The sequence below is a fragment of the Pteropus vampyrus genome, unplaced genomic scaffold, assembly GCF_000151845.1.
Source record: "Pteropus vampyrus isolate Shadow unplaced genomic scaffold, Pvam_2.0 Scaffold43, whole genome shotgun sequence".
Classification (NCBI taxonomy): Eukaryota; Metazoa; Chordata; class Mammalia; order Chiroptera; family Pteropodidae; genus Pteropus; species Pteropus vampyrus.
This window is the reverse complement of record NW_011888824.1, coordinates 7,840,420-7,863,373: the sequence shown is the minus strand read 5'-3', so window position 1 is coordinate 7,863,373 and position 22,954 is coordinate 7,840,420. Positions and strand designations below refer to the sequence as shown.

The 22,954-nt window shown below is 33.7% G+C and overlaps 1 protein-coding gene and 1 pseudogene across 2 annotated transcripts in view; one reads left to right on the top strand and one right to left on the bottom strand.

Annotated features, from left to right (window-relative positions):
- Positions 1 to 16,842, top strand: part of HSF2 (heat shock transcription factor 2) — a 30,042-nt gene extending 13,200 nt beyond the window's left edge. The window contains exons 5-13 of one of the 2 annotated variants that reach the window (XM_011358767.2): positions 1,297 to 1,372; positions 4,301 to 4,362; positions 4,921 to 5,008; positions 6,415 to 6,563; positions 7,239 to 7,478; positions 8,139 to 8,244; positions 12,332 to 12,385; positions 15,047 to 15,131; positions 15,580 to 16,842. In XM_011358767.2, coding sequence (XP_011357069.1) covers positions 1,297 to 1,372; positions 4,301 to 4,362; positions 4,921 to 5,008; positions 6,415 to 6,563; positions 7,239 to 7,478; positions 8,139 to 8,244; positions 12,332 to 12,385; positions 15,047 to 15,131; positions 15,580 to 15,872 — 1,153 coding nt within the window. In that variant the 3' untranslated portion in view covers positions 15,873 to 16,842. The remainder of the gene's footprint in view (positions 1 to 1,296; positions 1,373 to 4,300; positions 4,363 to 4,920; positions 5,009 to 6,414; positions 6,564 to 7,238; positions 7,479 to 8,138; positions 8,245 to 12,331; positions 12,386 to 15,046; positions 15,132 to 15,579) is intronic. The other variant, XM_011358768.2, reaches the window with a different exon arrangement.
- Positions 6,807 to 6,922, bottom strand: LOC111738779 (annotated as a pseudogene).
- Positions 16,843 to 22,954: the final 6,112 nt, after the last annotated feature.

Genomic DNA, 22,954 nt, shown 5'->3' with positions numbered 1-22,954 from the left:
TTTATTCCCTTTTTGAATAAGCCCTAATTTTAAGCTTTTCCATTTTGCAGATTTTATTTAGCCACTTATGCTGGTTTACTCTATGTATTTTCTGTCTACTGAGGTGCCCTTTGACCCAGTTCCTTGAATTTCAGGTTTAGTCCTTAAGGAATGGGATCTCAAATTCATGCTTTAAGTTTTAGAGGTAACCATTCTTCCACTTATCTTTAGTAGGCAAATGACAGTATCTTTAAATTTCTGAGTCAGAAAAAGTATATTAGTATTAAAGTCTCATTTTCAATACCCGGTACATGTAAATCCAGTTCTTTTGTAATAGTTTGGATTGAGGAAGATAGCTTTAGTAGAAATTAAAAAAAGAATAAAAATTAAACATTTATTAGGTGAATTATCTTTCATGTCTTCTCAGCATTATCATTGCTGCTAACAGTTACACAATGAAATTTCAGTTAAAAATGGTGAATAAGGGAAAAGAAGCTATTAGTACCGGGCAAGTTATTGGTTTGTCATATATTTAGATACGCTTTTAAAAGACAAAGATCTTAATGTTTTCATATTCCTGTGTTCGAGGTAGATCTTAAAATAGTTTTAGAGTCAGACTTTAATTTGACTCCAGCACTTAGCAAATTATCTGTGTGATGTTGGGCAAGTCCTCTCAATTCTCTGAGTCTTTGTCCTCATCTGTAAAAGAGAAAAAATTCCTTTCTTGATTGATTTCAGAGAAGTTTAAATCAGTAGTACACATAAAATGGTTAGAATAGTGACTGGAGCATAGCAAATGCTAGGTAAAGGTCACTTCCCTTTAAGAATTGTTTCCTAAGCACATGTTCTGAATTTACTTGGTAGCCATAGTTGAAAGGTTAGCTTAAACAAGGGGTAATGAACCAGATTGTCAGAGGAATAAATTATGTACTACTACTCTGTGGATGTAGGCGTGAGCCTTTTAAGTTTTTGTGTGTATGTTGCCATGAGTAGAAGATACTGAAGCTGTGAAGGAATGATTCTAGATTTGTGTCAAGATAGTTGCCATTCTATATAATTGTACCAAAGATTTCCTAGTCTCTTGAAAATATGTAATAAAAACTAGTTAAGTTCTCTAGTATTCTTTTTTTAATGACCTTTATTTTTTTTTTAATTTAAAAATTTCTTTATTTCCATTCTCCCACTACCATCCCCTTTGGCAGTCATCAGCTTGTTCTCTGTATCTGTGATATTCTTTGGTACGCTTAATTAAAATATTGAGGTTTGGCTTCTGACTGAATTTTTTTGTTTTCATCTTTTTAATCAATGATAACATAGTGAGAATGAGTCCCTTTGGAAGGAGGTCTCAGAATTACGAGCAAAACATGCACAACAGCAACAAGTTATTCGAAAGGTAAGCTGTTTTTCCAAGATGGAGATCTGCATTCATTTAATGAATACCATTTGTTACACAAAGAAGTCTCTATTGAATAGTCAATGATTGATCTTAGTTTCTTATCTACTGGGTACACAAGTAGAAGGAAAACTGTGAAACCAAACAAATTAAGCCATTGGGTACACAGGTAGAAGTAAAACTATGAAACTGAACAAATTAAGCCAAGTGTTATATATTCTTTTTAATAAAAAAAAACTTATTAGCTAAACATGGTTATTCCATACTCACAGTTAATGTGTTATTAGCCTTTAATAAATGACCTTTTGCCTAATATAACAAGTTTAGGATACTGTATTCTTAGCATGATTAATACACTACCAATTTCTTACACAATTTTTACTGTAAAAGACAGCCTTTATTGGATTTTTTGTTTTGTTTACTATTTTTTACTCTAAAAGGCATAGATACAATTTCAGAAGATAAATGACTGATATTTTCAAATCAGTTGACCCAATTATGAGTTCAAGTGTATGTCATTATTAGTCTGTACAGAAAAGCATTTAATATGATGTTGTAAAGTAAATCCTAGATTCTAGTATCTGAGCTGAAAATTACTGGGGGAACCGAGAATCTCTGTTGCATTGTATCCTTGTGATTTAATCTGTTCGTATCTGCTTTCATATGTTGATAAGAGGTGAAACATAAAAGTAATTAAGGTAGCTATTTTTTGCTAATGAGTAAACTAGAGTCTTAAATATAAGCAACAAGTTTTGGGGGGGAAAGGAGGACGTGAGAACTTCACCTTGTTCATGCCCAGAGGCCTTTAGCTAAAAATAGGGTTATGACTGACAGCATTTGAATCTAGTGAAGCAGGCTTAGAACAGAGATGAATGGTAGTTGCAACCTTTGGCCTATAGTCAAAATAGATAAACTATTTTTTTATTGGTATGCAAGTGAAATTTGAATGTAGAATTCAATTCCAAGCGTTTAGTCCGAGTATGTGTATTTTTAAAACCTCCGTAACTGATTCTAACATGCAGACCTGTTAAGAGTACCTGATTTAAAATGATAAATGTACCTTAACCTGTACTTTATTTTAAAAATCTGTTTTTCTTTTTCAGAAGAAAAACAGTGTTTTGGTTAAATATTAACTTATAATGCTCCATTATTTGTTGGATTTTTTTCCTAACGGCAAAGATAGTTGGTAAAATTCTTATGTTAAATACCAGTTTTTCATGAAAGCTAACATTCCATGTGCTCAGATTTGAATTTGAATCTGTGTATTTTGGTGGAGGTTAAGGAGCTTACATAATTCATGATGACAGCCGATAATTTTTTTTCTATTCCTGGAATTGGTTCTTAACTCTGCCATTTACTCTTTGGCCTTGGATTAATTAGAAATAATATACGTGAGATACCTGTTTCAGGACTTGTCAGGTACAGAAGTTACATGCTTTAAATGTTAGATGCCTATTTTCTCCTTCAGGTAGTAAACTCTGTACAATGTGATGCAGAAGTGTGGAAAGAGAATTGAGATTTAGAACAAAATTTAGGAGAAATTTAGCCAGTGATTCATGTTCTTATAAATTCAACTGCTAATGTTTTTAGAATTTTCCCATAACACTTTTTTATAAATTAACAAAAATAATTGAGCTTGAATGATTTTCTAGATATTGTTAAGCTTAAATGCTTGCTTTTGTCAGCTTTCAGCATTTCCTTTTGAATAAGCAAATTAGTGGCTAACATCCTTTTCATATACTCTAATGTTGTCTAACTTTTCAGGTAAAATAACTTTTTTTCCCATGGAAAAGTTCATATTGATGGTAAAGCTGACTAGTAGTCTCTTTTAGAGGTGAACACACACAATATTAAAGCTATACAATATGTATTTTTAATTGACAGTCCTCTATTTTAATCATGTAATTATGTTTTACAGAGCTTACAAGGAACTCTTTTGCATAGTCTACATTGTCTTCCAGTCACTTTTGGCCTTTTTTCATAGCCTCTCAGTGATATACTATTTTTCATAGTGCACCATATGATTTTCCTTTTATAGTTGACAGTATAATTTCAAGGCATACTCTAAGCCATTGGTTCTCACATTCACATCTATACCAACTAGAGGACTTGCTAAACATATACTGGGCCCCATCCTCAGAATTTCACATTCAGCATTTCTGGAGTGGGGCTAAGAATTTGCGTGTCTAACAAATTCCTAGGCCAATGCTGCTGGTCCATGTGCCACACTTTAAGAAAAACTGTTATAAAATATAAAGTATCATTGTCATGTCTTAATCTGTTTAGTAGTTTTCCTCTAAATTTAATCAGACTTTGAAGATTAAACCAGCTTTTCTTGATTGTTAACAGGAAGCTTAGATGGATGTTTAGTGCCTCATCAATAATTTTTCTAGAATTAGCCAATAAACTTTTTCTAACTTGAAAATTTTATCATCAATTTTAAGAAAGTTGGTAGTTTCTTTAGCCTCTAATTGTATTATCTGGTGTAAGAAAAATATTACCTGTCAAACACCAGGGGGTTTTTTTTTTGCCTCATAATCTTCCTGAAAGAATTTTAAATAAAAGTCGGAATCTCTATCCAGGCATGTTTGCCACTTAGCACGAAAACAACTAACTGAATATTGAACAGGTAAATAGATGGATGGGTGGGAGAGTGGGTTGAATGATGGATGGGTAGATGGTTGTATGTCTTAGGCATCTCTATATCCTAAGTAGTAGCAACTTTATGACAGGTTATTTTGCCTGGAAGCTGGTATATTTCTTTAGATATCAATTATAAGATGCATCCAATTTTCAAATGTGTTAATAAATGAGAAATCACGTGACTTAGAATAGAAAACATACAGTATTTGAATTAATTTTGTAAGATTTGTGTATTAAAGAATTAAGGAATCTGCGACGGAAATTTTATTTATATTTTCCTTTTAGATTGTCCAGTTTATTGTTACATTGGTTCAGAATAACCAGCTTGTGAGTTTAAAACGTAAAAGGTAGGTTTTTATAAAACATTTTGACCTGTACATTGCAACCAAAAATTTTACTGTTTAACCATGAATGGCCGACATTTGCTGAGTATATGCCTATTGTTGTAGATGAACATTCTTCTCTTGTTAAATTATACTCACAACATTTCATTAGTGCGTTATTTCCTAGTACTGTCATTCTGCTCATGTTTTTGAGAGACAAGGTTAGCCTAAATTGTCCCTTTACAAACACACAGTAAAAAAAATCCGTTTTTCATTCACATTAGCAATTTAATGTAGCTAGAGTTATATAGTTCAGTCAGCAATGAAATATATCTGGAAAGAGTACTTTATAACATTTATTATAACAAACGTAGGACAGATAAATGGATAAATAAAAATCCTAGTCACACTCATCCCCTAGTTTCTATTCTTAAGATGTAATCGTTTTAAGAGTTTCTTGTGTATCGTCACTAAAATTTTTTATTCATTATTAAAATGAGTGTGTTTATGTGTGGGTAATTTACTAAAAGCAGTTTAAATACCTTGCTTCATTGAACTTCATGATTATCTTCTGATTTTCAGGCCTCTACTTCTAAACACTAATGGAGCCCAAAAGAAGAATCTGTTTCAGCACATAGTCAAAGAACCAGCTGATAGTCACCATCATAAAGTAATTTTTTAAATTTTATTTTATATTATCTCAAACTAAATTTTATTAACAGCAATATTTCATGCATTCAAAGAAGTTTAGTGAATAAGTGCTCAACCTTCAGCTTTATTAAATCATGACATTTTCATTATTTGGTCATTTTATGTACATGAATCCATGAACAATATTTGATATTCTTCATATATCTAAATTTCATATAAATGATACCATTTTGTACATATTGTTCATTGTGGCTTTTTTCACTTGGTCTTGGTTTTGAGATATACTAAACATAGAGAATAGTTCATCTCTACTATTATATGATATTAATTGAATTAATATGGTAATATAATTATGGATTTATCCATTGATTATTTTAAATTTCCAACTTTTATTATAAATGTGCACAGACTAGACTGCTTTTCAGTATAGTAGTTTCATAAAATGTTTATCTGCCTTCATTTTTGTCACAGGCTCTCTGGATAATTTGTCAAACTTATAACCAATGGCAAATTAGTCCAGTCCAGAGTCCACAGAGATTTTTAATATGTGATTATCATTGTTTCAAATCTTATAATTCTAAATACTGCTAGAGATTTATTATTAAAGTATCAAGATTTTTGTTCTCAGGAAAATCAGAGTTAACCTAACATCTGGTTTTTCCTCCCACCACTGTTTCTAATCAAGCATACGTAACTATTTTGTTTTTTAAGATTGAAGATTCATGTAAGAGAATGAAGATTTTTTAAACAGATTTGTATATTTTTAAGTACTTTACATCTTTTGCTTCTTTATTATCTATAGAATGTTGAAATTTATAGATTTTTGCATTGTACTAATTACCTCTGTTTGCTTTAGAGAATTGAATGCTTTTTGTTAATGTACCTATGGTCTGAATGTAGCTTAAAAAAAAAATCATTGCTAAAAAGCCAGGCTGACATTTAACTGTGGAATAGTTGAAGTGCTTTTTTTCTATTATTGAAATCATCTTAATGAGTAAGAATAAAATATGTGTCAAACAGTGTCGCTTGAGTTGAAATAGTCCCCATCAACACAGTGACTATCTGTGCTTGAAATGTCTAGTGAAGCCCTAAGACTATTTTATTTTTTACCCTTTGGATATAAAAGAAAATACTTTAAAATTTGAAGATCTTTCCATATAACCATTCTGAGGCATGTCCTCTTTAAGGTCCCTTGTAGTAAGGAAAAAAAAAGTAGAATACAGAGAATATACCTCGGTGAATTGGTACTACTTATAAAAGTTAGCATATAAGTCTCAGAAAGGCAGAGAACATAATCTGTTTTGCTTACTCTTGTATTCCCAACATTTAGTAAACAATAGGTTCTCAATTAGCATTTTTTAAGCAGTAATGTTGTTTGGTAGTCAATATATATTTTTTCGATATATTTTCTCCCTGATTTTTCAGGTTCCACACAGTAGGACTGAAGGTTTAAAGCCAAGGGAGCGGATTTCAGATGATATCATTATTTATGATGTTACTGATGATAATGCAGATGAAGAAAATATCCCAGTTATTCCAGAAACTAATGAAGATGTTATATCTGATCCCTCCAAGTAAGGAAATTGTGAAATAAAATTTATGAAAATATTGGTTACTTTTCTTATCAAAGAGCTAAGTTCAAAACTACTTTATCTTTTGATAAACTAATATCTAACTTGTATTTAGACTATTAAACTGAAAAATTGAGCCAAATTATTCAACCATTCCCCCACCCCCAACCCCTGGAAAAAAGAATCCCAACAAAAAAGTAATGAATATTCTGATTTTTTTTTTTTTTTTTTTTTTTTTTAAATTTATGCCTTTAGCACCTGGTCTTCCTAGGTGGACTCCCATCCAAGTACTAACCAGGCCCGACCCTGCTTAGCTTCCCAGATCAGACATCGGGCTTGTTCAGAGTGGCATGGCCATAGACCATGGACCGTGGCTCCACTGGGGCGTGAACCCAGGGCCTTCTACATGTAAAACAGACATGCTAACCACTACACTATAGAACCACATCTGAGAATTCTGATTTTTTAAATTTTGTAGTTAAACACTTTTAATTGATTCTTTGTGGTCTTGTATCATATGAACTATCAATATTGGTGATTAAGCTGTTCTCCCAAGAAATTTATGCCTTTAATATGTGCTTTAGGGAGAGTATATCCAAGGAGAATGAATGGATAGAATTAATTTATTGAATTGATCTGAATGTAATTGGTTCTTTCTCATATTGCTTGCTGATCTAGCTGTAGCCAGTACCCTGATATTGTCATTGTTGAAGATGACAATGAAGATGAGTATGCACCTGTCATTCAGAGTGGAGATCAGAACGAACTAGCCAACGAATCTCTAAGTTCAGGCAGCGACGGCACCAGCCCTCTCATGTCTAGTGCCATCCAGTTAAATGGCTCATCTAGTCTGACAACAGAAGACCCTGTGACCATGATGGATTCCATTTTAAATGATAACATCAATCTTTTGGGAAAGTGAGTGTTCATCTAGATGTTACCTAAATTTATACACTTTCTTTGTTTACTTCACATACTCTGTTTCTCTTTGAGTGATCTTCCTTTCAGATTACGAACATATGTAGTCCACCTTTCTCTGTGTTGGTTAGGGCTGAGCTCTACAAATGCTATTTTGAGGAGAATTTAATCATCCCAAGAGCAGTCTTGGGATTTTTTGGCAGTTCCTCAGATTTCTTTAATGAAATACTTGTTTCAAATGTCCATAAAGTATGTGTGATTATATTTGTGTTTTTATAAGGACGTGGTATAATATATCTTATTAAGGAACTTACAGCATAAGAAAACCAGAAGTTAGTAGCAATGACCAGTAATAGGAGATTAAACATTTTATAATTGATTATGTCAAGGAAATAGATGAATTACACTATGTTGTTTCAGGACCTTTTTTCTGTACATACTGAAGTTATGTGTAATGGTGCGTTCTCAGTTAACCAGATTTTCAGAAATCCCAAACATTAACTAGGATCTCTTTAAGATTAAGAATTGGTATGGATTCAGCAGTTGCTAGAAGTATTTTGCCTAGCTAGATTGCATTGTGATTTTTAACATAAAAACAAACCCTAATATTTGATTTTTTAAAATTTCTTTCTTTCTTTCTCTGTTTTTTTTTTTTTTTAGGGTTGAGCTGTTGGATTATCTTGACAGTATTGATTGCAGTTTAGAGGACTTCCAAGCCATGCTGTCAGGAAGACAGTTTAGCATAGACCCAGATCTCCTGGTTGATGTAGGTACTTTGAATAATTTTTCCTGTACTGGCAGTTTGTGTATTTATGTATATTATTTACAAATCAATGCATCTGTTTCTTATATTCTACACTGTTTTTGTGTTTTCTTTTTTTAAATGATTGGTTTTGTTTATCAGAAAGTGAGCAGATGGTTTCAGGACAGTGAAGGAGGGTAATCACTACCCGTCTCTGAGTAGCAGTTCAGTTAATCCCCCTGTAACAACATATCAGTTCTATTCAGCAGTACTATTAAATCCAGGTCTTGTCTGGACTTGTTGCTGTGTTATGTTTTGCTCTAGAGTAAATTATCACTGAACAGAAATTGGTGGAAATTAGTAATAGAGATACTTAGCCAGGAAACAGCATGAAGACACTTTTTAGCTTTGGGAATTAATGTTTTCTACTCAAACGTATTATATTTGCACCATTTTTAAAATTATTATGTCCTGTGTTCTAACGTTCCCTTGCTCCAATCCTCACCACTATTTCTATGATTTTGACTCCAGCGTTGTCCGGTCTGTGAATCCTTATCTACCGTTTCTGGCACTAACCACATTTATTGTTCTCTTTCCTGTATCACCCCATCCTCTCTTACCTAAAGCTTCCTACGTGGCCTGTTCCCATCCAGATGAATCTGATTCTCCTTATTTTCATTTCTTCTTGTGAACATGTTTCTTTCTTTATCCTGAAAGTTTTGTTGCTCATTTTTTTTGCATTTCTTCCCTTAAAATGCAGTTTCTCTCACATCAAGATTGTACAGTCTTGCCCTTTTAAGAGCTTTTCAGAGAGGCTGTAAGAAATTAGTCCTTTGTTACTCTTCAGTCATAGTTTACCACCTTATCCCTCTGCTTCTCTCATCAGCCTTTGTGTCACATGACTTTATCATTATCTCCAAATCATCATGCTTCAAAGGATGGATATCACATTTGAGTATTTCCTTTCCATGCTGACCTTTATTACTGTCTCAGGTAAATTCAACATCCATGTTAATGACCTCCTTCAACTTGTTAACAGTAAATCCTTGATTCTATCAATCTTTTTCTCCACTGTAAATCCAAGGACCTTCTAGAATATATGTCCCTTAGATCACTAAGAAGGAAATAAAGTCCCATTATTCTGACCCTCTACACACTCTTGCAGTCTTCAACTAGATTATTTAAATCCTAGTCACAGAGGATAATTCATCATGTCTTGGTCCTCTCATGAGATATGGAATCTCATACCCTTTCTTCTTAGAGGAAGTACTTCCTCTTTAAAGCTATTTTGTACAACTGCCCTCTACCTTTCTTTTTTTTCTATCTTTGTTCTTTCCTATCTTCCTTCAATAGGTCTTTCCCATCTTAAAAAACATTTTGACATGTTGCTTTGCTCATTTATCATTCTGCTTCTCAAATCCTTTCACTCATTTAGAAATGAGTGGCTATATTTGTTACTTCTTTTTTACTCTGTATTTCTTTTGAAATCATCTTATCTTTCTTGTCTTCTCTAAGCCTGTGCTGTCTTCGTTTATCATAGTAAGTATGTTGTGCTTTCTTTTTTTTTCCAAATTAGGTCAGTAGGCTAATGAAAGAAGGTTTGTTTAGAATCAGATTTGGGTTCCATTTTTGGCTCCTGTTACTTAACTAGCTATGTTATTATTAACCTTGGGAAAGTTAATCTCTCTTGCCCAGTTTCACCATCTCAAAAATGTGACTAATACCTAACATGAAGGACTTGTGAGGATTGTAAGTAATTAACACTATTATTATTAACATTATTGATTTTAGAAGCATGCAAACTATTCTCTTTCTGTTTCCCTAATTCTTTATTTCTTCTAAGAGCGTTTCTTTTTCTTGCTGTTTTCTACTTGTGAGTATTCTCCAAGGTTCCTGGTCTTTTATCTTCTTTTATTTTTTCTACCTCTTTTTTTCCCTCTACCTCTTCTTTTTCTATCCTTTCTCTCTGAAGGAATTTGGGCTTGTAGGATTGCTTTCAAATGCTTATCTCCAACTATTAGTATTTTTTAAAGTAAACTTTACTTGAATTCTAATTCCATGCTTTTGGGATCATCAGTTAGATTGTACCTTAGTCTATTTGTTTTTGACACCAAACTTTTCTTTATTCTCTAAAGTAGCTACCCTTTTCAGCTTTCTTATTTTCTGAGTTGTATCAGACTTCTCTTTACTTACCCAGTATAGTAATCACAGTCATCTTGGTTTCCTTATCTTTTACCTCATCATTCACCATGTCCTGAGTATTTTCCAAAATAGCATTCACAAGTCATCCCTACTTTCTGTTTTCACCCCTGCCTCTTTCATCTAAGACCTTCATTATTTCATTCTTGAATTATGCTTTGTCACAAATAAAAAAAAAAAGAAATCACTCATAGGTTGCCTTGTTCTCTGGATGGCAAAGATGATAAGGACATGAATAAATATGCTGAAGAATATATGGATTCTCTCTGCAAAGTTCAGTACTGAGTGACCCAGTGTGGAGTCAGCAGAAGGGGTCTGGCCTTAGAATTCAACCAATTGTGTCAGCTCCTTCTACATGACCTACTTTTTTCTACGTCATACCATACATCTGCTAGGAATACATGAAGGTATCTCTGATTCAATGCATAGGGGGAGTGGCAAAGAACAAGTGAGGAGCTTACACCACTGGCCCTCTTCAGATGCCACTCTAGTAGGAACAAAATCTGATCAGGCTTGTAAGGCACTATAAGCTGAACTGGCAGATATCGGCAATCATGTACAGCTTATCTACTCTTAAAGAACTCTCTTTTCATAGATCAGTAGGATATATGAAAGAGGGGAAAGTTAATGCAAAGAAAGGAGGAACGGGGGGTATTTTTAGGGCTACCTTGAATGTGGAAGTTGGAGAGGAATCAGTGCCTAGAGAGGATGGAAGCAGAACCTGTGACCTCTGCATTTCATTCTATCCTGTGAACCATTTGGTGTGCTCCTTCTCTTAAAATGCTTTAATTATTATGTTTCATTGTTCATGCTGTTCTCAAGGCTCTTAACTGCTATCTCCTGACTGGCCTTGCTTTACTTTTAAAACATTATATATGCAACTTACTAGTCAACTCAGAACTTCTATGTTATTTGGACTGGTAGTCTTACTTCTCTGTTGTTGATATTGCAGTAAGAATGTATTCTTCTCTCTGTCCTCCCCTTGCCAAGTCCTAACCAGTCCCCATGTACTAACTAATACATGTCACGTAGCTTCATCCAGACCTTTTGTTTCTTCATTTGCATGTATGTGTCTGTCTCTGTCTGTGTGTTTTCCTCCTTTCTCATCTCTTAACTCAGTACTTTTGAGTTCCGCCATCCATTTTTATTATAGTACTGAATTATATTTTATCATATGCTCCTATTTGATGTTGTTCTTATCTTGTCCTTTAGATTGTAAGCTCCTGGAGAGCAGGAATAGTATCTTCATCTTGTATTCTTCATGATGTCAGTTATTATGTGCTTAATAAATCCTTGTGGAATGAATGACTTTGAAGCATATGACTTAAACAAAAGCTATATCTGTAAACTGGTTATACTGAAGAGTACATTAAACAGTGGTCTTGGCATTTATGGCTTCCCTTGCTAGGTGAGATGAAAAGAACAAACAGGAAGATACAACATTTGGTCAGAGGGCTCCCCTTGAGGTGTAATCTAGGAGCCATATTGTCATTGAGCAGATTGTACAAATTTATCACATAATTAGCAAATAGTCAGTAAAGGCTTAGGGTCAGTGCAAGGCACTCAGTCATGGTTGCTCCTTAAGGCCAAAGGCATTTAGGGAGAAAAAAGTAAAGGAAATGAAGGAAAGGGGAGGAGTGGAAAACCACCATTTTGCCTCAAGTTTTTAATCCCATAATTTTATAGAGAAATTCTTACAAGATCTAATGCATGGGTTAGCTTCCTTTGCTTTTTTCATTTTTTCTTTCTACTTTCCTGCTTTTCTTCTCCAAACTTGTTTTACTGTATGGAAACTTCTAGTGCAGGAGCTACATCTCTTCACCCAACATGGCTGTATAAAAATTTTGAACACACAGTTAAATTTTTTAAAAATATTTTTTAAACTTATCATCTTTCTTGTTTGGTCTTTCAGCTTTTCACTAGTTCTGTGCAGATGAATTCCACAGATTACATCACTAATACAAAAGTAAGTTTTAATTCATGTTGCTCAGGACCCATAGCTATACGAATCTGAAAAAAAAAGTCCTAGTAAGTAGAGAACAATATCACTCCCAGTTGAAAAAACGATTTTATATTCTTACCTAATATATGTGATCAAGGTAGTAAAATTCTAGATGAAAATTAGTTTTTGGTTATGGGGTGAATCATTGCCAATTCTACTAGCACTTGTGTGATTAACTACCAGTATGAAATCAAAGTGCTGGGAGATCACCTGGTTAAACTTGGTGTGTTCAGATATATCACTGAAATAAATTATTAAAAGATGATTTCTTCATGTTTTATGTGCTTCATTTTACATTCTTATTCCTTCTATAAACTTCTCAGCATTTTTATTAAGAATTTATTGGTACTGATATTCTTAAATAAGTTTCTTCATTTTATTAGTATATAGTATAAAAGGGATTTGTACCAATTGTAGGTCAGACAGATTGAAACAATGAAGTATGGATTTTGGACTTTTTTAAGTAATGCTTTTTGTTATTAACTGTATAGGAATAGCAGTTGAGATTAGCAAGTGTTGCCAAGAAATTCTTTGGAACTAGTTTTTCATAAGTAATAAGGACATTTTGAGGTTGTTAGAGCAGACATTTAGAAATCATTCTATCACCTTTACAGCTTATTGTCTTGAATAGGCATATACTCCATTTATCTTGCAGTTATACCAAATTGTTTAGTAATCCCTATTTTTCATTGAATACAAAGGTAAATCAAGTAATAACTATTTCTGAAATTTGTACAAATTCTAGATTAGTAGAATTAAAACTTTACTGTAGTCTAACAATGAACACATCAAATAAATATGAGTGATTTTGGCAAAAGGGTGCAGTTTTTCTATTATGTGCAAGGACAGCCTCAGCAGATTTTCTACATTTTCAAAGTTATAGCATGGATAACTTAGAGTTGAAAGAATTTGTGAGTTTTTGAACTAGAAAGCTGATTATACATTCAGTTTTGGATTGTCAGGGGGTGGCATACTTTTTCTGTAAAGGCCAGTTGGTAAATATTTTCAGTTTTGCAGGTCATATGTCTCTGTCACAACTACTCAGCTCTGCAATTTTAGTGCAAAAGCAGCCATTGACAGGACATAAAAGAATGAGTGTGGCTGTGCAACAGTAAAACTTCATTTATAAAAACAGTGTGCTGAGTTTGGCATGTGGATCACAGTTTGCCTAGATTTGTGTTATAAGATTCTAACCTTAACACTTGTGTTTCAGTAAGTATGATATGATTGATGTAAGACCTTAAGTTGAATGAACCCATATCATGTATTCATTTAGTGAATGTGATGTACTCTTCATTCCTAGACATTGAGTCATTCTTTTCTTGGATCATCCTCTTTATTCCAAAAACCAATAGGTTAAATACAGTTTTTAGAAATAGCAGTTAAACAGCAAACTGCGTATTTGCTCTACAATACCATAGAAAAATTAAATTTGAGAGTAACTTTTCATTATAGTTGTAGGATCTAGATTAATGTTTTCTCATAATGGGCACATCATCTGTTATGTCCGTGCTCATGACAGGTGTTATATAACATGGATTATAAAACTTTGCTAATGAAGTTACCTTATACTCTTCAATACAAGAATCTAAGTGGCCACTACTAATGAATAAAAATTTGCATTGGAGATGAAACCCATTTGTCATCCTGGTTCTCATATGTTTTAGAATAACAATCTTGGAAAAATAACTATTTTAGGAAGTATAAAAATGGTATTATTGTATTAATATTTATTGTGAATGCTAAATGAGGAATATTTTTTATGTAAATTTTTTGTAAGATGCAAGTAGTTTTTATTATTTTTTGGTGTCATTATTATATCTGAATCCCAGAAATTTGTACTGCTTCATTATATGATGAATATCATGGGAGTTATAAAAATTAGTACGTTTGTTACACCATATATACTTAACCAGCATGCAGATATCTGGGACTTACAGCTATTCAGGAAAAATTGTGAACCTGTACACCTCAGTTTGGAGTACTGAAGAATTTAACAGCATTAAGGATTTAATCAGTCACATGTGAGGAGAGAAGACAGTGGTTGACAGAAGCAATTTAAATGACAGAAAAGTACTGACAGAGCCACAAAAAGGAAGCGAAAAAACACCACCTCAGCTTTGAGGCTTCCAAGTTTAGGGATAAATAGTTTTAAGGATGTCACCATGTTATCCTGCGCTACTCTAAATATGTTCATTTATGTTAAATATCTGTGGGTGAAATGTGTAATACATTTTTAATCAAAACTTTAATATGAGTTTAAATAATGATCTCTTAATTAGAAGTTTGAAATCAGCCATCTTTGATTCATTCCCATCTTTTACCCTTAACAAATTTTGTCTGTTCTTCTGTTGAAATGCCCCCTCCTTTTCATACTGATTGTCATCCTAGTCCAGGATCTTTGTTTCATCTACTTGATGACAGCAGTAGTTTTCTTAACAAGTCTTACCTCTACTCAGATCTCTCTCTCTCTAGTCTATCTTTCCTGATGTGCCCCCTTCACATATATTTCAGATAATATACCTATATTAGCATACTGTATCAGTTTATTATTTTTTGCTGTTTTCAGGAACATATAAAATATGAAACAAGGATTTTTATATTATTGTTTTTTTTCTCTTTTAGTCTGAGAACAAAGGATTAGAATCTACCAAGAACAATGTAGTTCAGCCAGTTTCAGAAGAGGGAAGAAAATCTAAACCCAAAACAGGTAGGTATAAATGTAGTACTAGTTTCTGTAGATAAAATTTTAAGATTAAGAGTCCTATGTAGAAACTAACTCAAGCCCAGGAAGGTCTTGCAGTACTTAACAGTTGAGCACAGAATATATTGGTATCAGTTCTATGCATAGTGTATCAAGGTGCCAGCATATAGATAAAATTGAATCAGTGAGGTAATAGTTCTTAGAATTTAAATCATGTTTGTTTTTTACTAACTTCAGGAGAAGTGAAAGAATCTTTATTTCTTAATCGTTGAATAAAAGACTAACTTTTCTGACTTGAACATTCTTTAATTTACTGACACAAAATAGCGTATTTCTTGTTTTTCTGTACAAGGTTAGTGATTGCATATATGCATCTCTCTGTTTTTTTCCACCTTCAGCTCGAATGCTGTATAAGCTGGTGATAAAAGAGCACTTTTTCTCATTTTTATTATAGACAAGCAGCTTATCCAGTATACTGCCTTCCCACTTCTTGCATTCCTCGATGGAAACCCTGCTTCTGCTGTTGAACAGGGGAGCACAGCATCATCAGAAGTTATGTCTTCTGTAGATAAACCCATAGAAGTTGATGAGCTTCTGGATAGCAGCCTGGACCCAGAACCAACCCAAAGTAAGCTTGTTCGCCTGGAACCATTGACTGAAGCTGAAGCTAGTGAAGCTACACTGTTTTATTTATGTGAACTTGCTCCTGCACCTCTGGATAGTGATATGCCACTTTTAGATAGCTAAATTGCCGAGAAGTGGACTCTACATGTATATATTCATCAAAATGATGAACTATTTATTTTAAAGTATCATTTGGTACTTTTGTTTTGTAAATTGCTGTGTTTTGTTTAATTGGATACTATGGAATCAAAAGCACCATTTGCTTTTCTCACCACAAACTTACAAAGCTTTCAGATGTTATTCAGCTATGTAGGTACACAGATTTAATACACATTATTGGCATATCTTTAAGTTGGATTCAGATGGGCATTTTTCTCCAATTGTAGTAAATTGGATTTATTTTTTACATATATGCCCATTACTCCAGTTAAACTTTTGTCTTATTTGTTTGATGCTGTCCGTTTGTATTGAGTGTAAGTCACTAAAACTAATGGTAGAACTCCTAAAGCTTTCTCTGTTCCAGTTACTTTTACTAAGTATTTTTCACTTGGCTTATTTCTAAAACTGGGAACATAAAGTGCCTGTATCTTGTAAAATTTCATTTGTCTCTTGGTTCAGAGAAGTTCATTCATGTTCACCAGGAAAGGCAAAGTATACATGACTGCTTGCTGTCTGATATGGTTTCAGTTCCATATACATAGAAAGAAGAAGGGGATGATGGGGTGACATCAACTGCATCCACCTCATTGAACTAGTTTTAAGTAAAAGTTTTCTGGTTTGTTTTTTTTTTTGAACCATAATATTTAGTGAAATAAATCCAATGAATGTTGCATACTAGTGTCTATTACGTGTCTTCTTTGGTGGTGACACCCACATATCACATTGCTTTCTTTTCATAGGAAATAGGCTTAAACTGTAAATCATGTCTGTTGTCCGTTATTCTTAATGAGTTACACCATATTTTTGTGCATCTCAAAAGACTGTGTTGCACAAGAGAGGAATATGATGTCTCTAAACTTACTGTGTTTTATAGTTCATTGAATAAAAATTATACTGGCTTTTCTATGTTTCTAATAAAGGACTGAGAGATGTATGCCTCTCACTGTCCCAAATGAGGAAAAGACATTATCTCTGGATGCCACCAAGGTCCTGCAATTTTTGGCCTGAGAGAAGATAAGAGAAACAGTCAAATCACTTTTTCCCTTTGGAACCAGGTGCTCAGAAGGATTATAGAGACCTAATGTAAGACCAGGCTACCTCTTCCTTTTATCACTCAAAGAATTCCACCTTCAGGCAGGGGACTGGAAGCAGTACAGTTAATATCTGAATATTCGATAGGGCTGTTTATTGAGGAATTCACAAGGTGGCTTCCCTATTAATAAGCTGTATTCTGTCTCTTGATATCTTGGAATTTCTCTTACCTATGATGTAAAAATTCAGAGTAAAGCCTAACACAGTGGGATAGGAAAACCTTTAGCAGATTCTAAAATACCTGGTTCAGGCAGTGGGATCTTGGTGAACTAATTAAAGACCTCAGAACACTTTTCTGCATTAAGCTGTAGAGGTCACTTCCCTATAGGGTTTTTTTGTTTGTTTGTTTGTTTTAATCTTTTAAAAAATTTATTAAATGTACTGGAGTGACCTTGTTTAATAAAATTATATAGGTTTCAAGTATATAGTTCTATAATACATCATTTGTGTATTGCATTGTGTGTTCACCACACTAAGTCAAATCTCTCTTACCATATATTTGACCCCGTTTAATCTTTTCTACCTCCTCCTCATCCTTTTTCTCCTCTGGTAACCAACATACTGTTATCTGTATTTATGAGTTTTTGTTTGTCTTGTTTGTTCATATGTTGCTTTCAGTTTTATATCACATGAGTGAAATCATGTGGCATGTGGTTCTTGATTTTTTCTGACTTATTTTTCTTAGCATGATATTCTCAAGATCCATCCATGTTGTTGCAAAGGGCAGTATTTCATCTTTTCTTGTGGCTGAATAGTAGTCCATTGTATATATGTACCACTTTTTCTTTATCTAATCACCTGTCAAAGGACACTGGTTATTTCCATGTCTTCGTCACCGTGAATAATGCTGCAGTGGACATAGGGGTACATACATCTTTACAAATAAATGTTTTCAAATTTGGGGGTAGATTCCAAAGGAGGGATTACTGGGTCATATGGTAATTCTATTCTTAATTTTTTGAGGAACCTCCATACTGTTTTCCATAGTGGCTGTACCAATTTACATTCCCACCAGCAATGTATGAGAGTTCCTTTTTCTCCAACACTTGTTACTAACTCTTCTTATTGATGATAGCCATTCTAACAGGTATGAGGTGGTATTTCACTGTGGTTTTGATTTGCATTTCGCTAATAGCTAGTGAAGGGAGAAGTGTCTGTTCAGGTCCTCTGCCCATTTTGTTGGATTATTTGTTTTTCTGTTGTTGAGTTGTCTGAGTTCTTTATAAAAGATTTTAGATAGTAACCCCTAGTGGTATTTGGAGGTATTATTTGCAGATATCTTCTCCCACCCAGTTGGTTGCCTTTTAGTTTTGTCGATGGTTTATTTTGCTGTGCAGAGCTTTTGATATAGTGTCATTCATTTATTTTTGCTTTTACTTCCCCTTGCCTTTGAGGTTAAATTCATAAAATTCACTCCAAGACCAAGGTTTTTAAGTTTGCTACCTATGTATTCTGTATTTAATTGTTTCAGGTCTTATATTTAGGTCTTTGATCCATACTGAGTTAATTTTTATGTAAGGTGACAACTGGAGAAAAGAAAGCCTCTTCAGTAAATGGTGCTGGAATATTGGAAAGTCCTAGGTTTTAAGGTGAGAAGCGTTTAGAGATGGAGAGATAACTTTAGAGATGTTTTCTTTTACTATTACTATTCACTATATAGTCCAAATTTTGATGAACTGTAAAATTTTATCAGACATACATCTTTTAGGGGGATTAACAGGTCTTGAGAGGCTTCTCCAATTTTTTCAAAATTTGGAGGTGAAAAATAATGAGTTGGCATCAGTTTTATTCCTGTTTCTTGCTTTAGTAGAACTGAAGTCTTAAGAAACTTTATAATACAAAAAAAACTAGATGAGAATGGAAGGAATTTTGTTGTAACAGTGTCACACAATTCTTTTAACTCCTTCAAAATTATATACCAGAATTTTTTTTTTTTTAATGATATATCATCTGGTGGCTTACTTACATCATTCTTTAATTTCATTGAAAGCAAGACAGTAGAAAACGTCTGAATTGCAATAAGATTTAAAATTTTTTTTTAAGAATGGTTGGTATATAGTAGATTAGTTTATGTATAAAATATAGTGATTTGACATTTTTATACCTTACAATGTGGTCAGTCCGTTAATTCCGTTAATCGCCTGTCACCATGCACACTTATTGCAATATTATTGACTATATTCCTTTTCTCCTTTTTTACCCATCTCCCTATTCCATCCCCTCTGGGTCTGTTTCTTGGAGTCTGTTTTTGTTTTGTTCGTTTTTTTTTAGATTCCACTTATAAACGGATAATTACAGTATCATTTTCTTTCTCACCAATATTTAAAATTGTCTCTACTTGGTATTTAGAGATTTTACTTAAAGTGCCTTGGTAAGATTCAGAATAGATAAGAGGTGTATATTGTCTTATGTGAAAAGAATGATTGTTAAAAGGCATGATGCCTTGTCCTGAGGCATCTTTTCAGGCTGATCTTTAGGAAAGAGTATGAAATTGAAGATCTGGAAACCGATACCTTTAAAAATAACTTAGCTTGTGTTTACCAAGGGAGTCTCTGTGTACTATCTGAAAAACAAGTACCACCATATGAGGACAGTTAATTTAGAGAGTACCCCTCATCTTCATCCCACTGCCAGCTTGCTTTTGTTTCTAAGGGATACAAATAGGGTGTTCTTTTATGGCGTCGCTATTTCGTTCGTTGTTTTAACTCTGATGAGGGGGGAAAAAAAAAGTTTGCACATTCTCTCCATGTCTGAGTGGGTTTTCTTCAGGGACTCGTTTCCTCCAACATCTCAAAGATGTGCACAAGGTGAATCAGCATCTGTAAATGGTCCTAGTTAAGTGAGTGGGGGTACATGTGTGTGAGCGGGCCCTGCGATGAATGGGCTTCCTTTCCAGGGTGGGTTTCTGCCTTACGCCTTGAGTTGCTTGGATAGGCTCTGGTCACCTGCAGTCCTGACCTAGAATCAGCAGTTTTGAAAGTAATTACCTTGTTTTTGTTGATTTTTCTTAAATGTATACATATAGCTGATTTCAATGTTTAATACTAGAGTGCTTTGGGTTTTTATTTACAAGTTTAGTGATGTTTTTGTGACCAGAAATAAGCCATAGAAACTTAACTCTTGTTTATATCAATTAGCCTGTGGTAAAATAGATTTTGTTGTATGTTGTTTTGCTTAAAGTCGCAGTTTCCAAGAACCTATGGGTGATACCAAGTGAGGACTTACTCTGTGTTTCTTATAGGTGGTATACACAGGAGTGTAGAGGCTGAAGTGTGAGAAAAAGGGTCTACAGACTGGGAAAATGACTAAATGACACTCATGATGATGAACACAGAGAATACTACATTTAAGAATTAGCACCTAGATCTTGTTTCAAGCTTACATGAAATACTTTTTTGAGAACTGGTTACACATTAGGTTCTAAAGCAAATCAACAAAATTGCAATTCTTATCAACCAGACTACATACAGTACAGACCGTCTAGACCTTTAGTTTTGAGGAATACTGCCCTGGTATTTTGCAATGTCCCTCAGTGTGGGTACCCGATGCTTTCTTCCATTACACTGGGGTTGTGAGTTTTGGGGAAGACCACAGAAGTGAAGTGCCATATTCCACATCAAAGGTACATGTTATCAACGTGACTTTTCACTGTTAACCTTGACTTCATAGATTGGACTGTCAAAGGGAACATTTCTACGAGCCCAGAGATTCTCTACATCCCCATGCTGTCTCAAAAACCCAAGCAGCCCATGACATCTCTGCCTACATGTATCTTTTTATGTATTCCTGTGTGCCAGCCCACACTACAGATTTTTGACTTACTGGCCTCTGATCAGTGAGCCAATTCCTTAGATCTACATCATATTGGTTCTCTCTCTGGAGAGTCCTAATACTCTCACTAAAAATGAACAGGTACTCTCTTTATCCTGTATCACGGAAAAGAGGGCGAAGGAGTGGAACATCTTTTGGCCAGTAAATGGGGATGCTTTCAGAGCTGTCACAGGGCAGTAATAAAAAGTGTAACACTGGCCAAACACTGATAAGCTGAACATAGGACCGCAAGACAATTAACTGAAACACTTAAAGGCCTTTTAAAAATTGATAAATTTAAGCTAATCAAAATTAAACTTTTGCTCTGCTAAAGACTTTGTTAAGAGGATGGAAAGAAAACTACAGACTGGGAGAAAATATCTGCAAACTACTTATTTGATAAGACATATCTAGAATATATGAGTAACTCAAAACTCAACAGTAATAAAAAAATCCAATTAGAAAATGGCCAAAAGACATGAATAGACATTTCACCAGAGAGGATATATGGATGGCAGACATGCACATGAAAATATATTCAACATTATTAGCCATTTGGGAAAGGCAAATTAAAATGAGATACCACATTTCTATCAGAACAGCTATGTGACATCAAATGCTGACAAAAGATGTAAAGAAACTGCTCTTACGTTGATGTGAATATGAAATGTTAGTCACTCTGGAAAAGTTTCACAATTTCTTATAAAACTAAACATTCAACCCATCCACAAGGATCCTTATTCATCTGATTTGGGGAAACCACTCATCTAGTCTCCTATAATTTATTGCTAGCATGTTATATAAATGGAATGATACTCTGGGACCTTTTAGGATTGGCTTTTTTAACCCTACAAACTTTCCTGGAGATTCATTCAATTTGTGTGTACCAACAGTTTACTTTTTTATTAATGACATGGATTTACCTGGATTAAGCCTTCACCCTGTTTCCAGTTTGGATTATTACAAAAAGTTATGAACATTAATATACAGATTTTTGTGTTAACATTATTTTTCTGGATAAATACCCAAGAGTTTTCTGGACGTTGTCTTGTGTATAATATTGGAGAAACTCAGACCATTTCAAATGAATTATTAAATAAAATGTACTAAAACGTGATATGCATATGGAATAGAACATCTTATATTTTTTTTTAGTAAGGGATTTATTTACATATGTGGAGAGAGATTCAAAGCATCAATTGGCAACTTAGAAAAAAATGCCTGGAGGACACAGCAGGTATAAAGTATCTATCAAGTGAAATAAAAATATTCTCGAAACTAAACTGGTCCACCAATAAATTCTTTACAAGGAGAACACCACTTTAATTACCTTTGATGTCCATCTTCAGGAGTTACTTACAAAGGACCCAAGAGGGTAAATATCACCTTTAAATTAATTACTCAGGACAGAAAATGGTCAGGTAGGTCTGCATATTTCAGCCATGTAAATTTGAGTTGATAATACCACACATTTTCTCTAAATTCATTTATTTAGAGATAAAACACAGTCATTCAAATCACAGAACACAATATCAACACGTAAAATAAAGTTGGGAAATTAAGTTGAATTGTTACATTTCATGTATATTAATAAATATCTTAAAAGAAGCAAGTGTATATTTTAAGATTAAGACACTAAGGACACATACAAGTAACTAAGTTTCTAAGTTAAATGTCATAGTGTTTGATTTTCAGTTTGAAAGATTATAACGAATATATTTTAGTGAAACAGCAGCAAATACAAAAGCATTTTGAACTGTATAGTGTACTATAAGCAGTTTATTCTATAGCATTCCATCGTTCTGCTGGCCTAAGTTTACAGGTAGAAGGTAAGCTGGACATCAGTAATCCACATCACATAAATTATCCACCATTACCGAGGTATAAAATCTAATATGCATATATTCTGAATAAAAATTATTCTTGAATGCCAGAAAGAACGTAGGCTATTTCTGGCAGACTTTGGACTTCTCAGTTTTGCCACTAATTAGCTCTCTGAGTCATTTAAGTCTGTGCTTCTGCTGCTTTATTTTTAAAGAGAGGACTGGACTAGATTTTGTCCATCTACTGAAGCTTCATATTTTGCAGTTTTGTCCTATCAAAAGTTTATCACCTTTGATTTTCAAAACAAACATTCAAAGTGA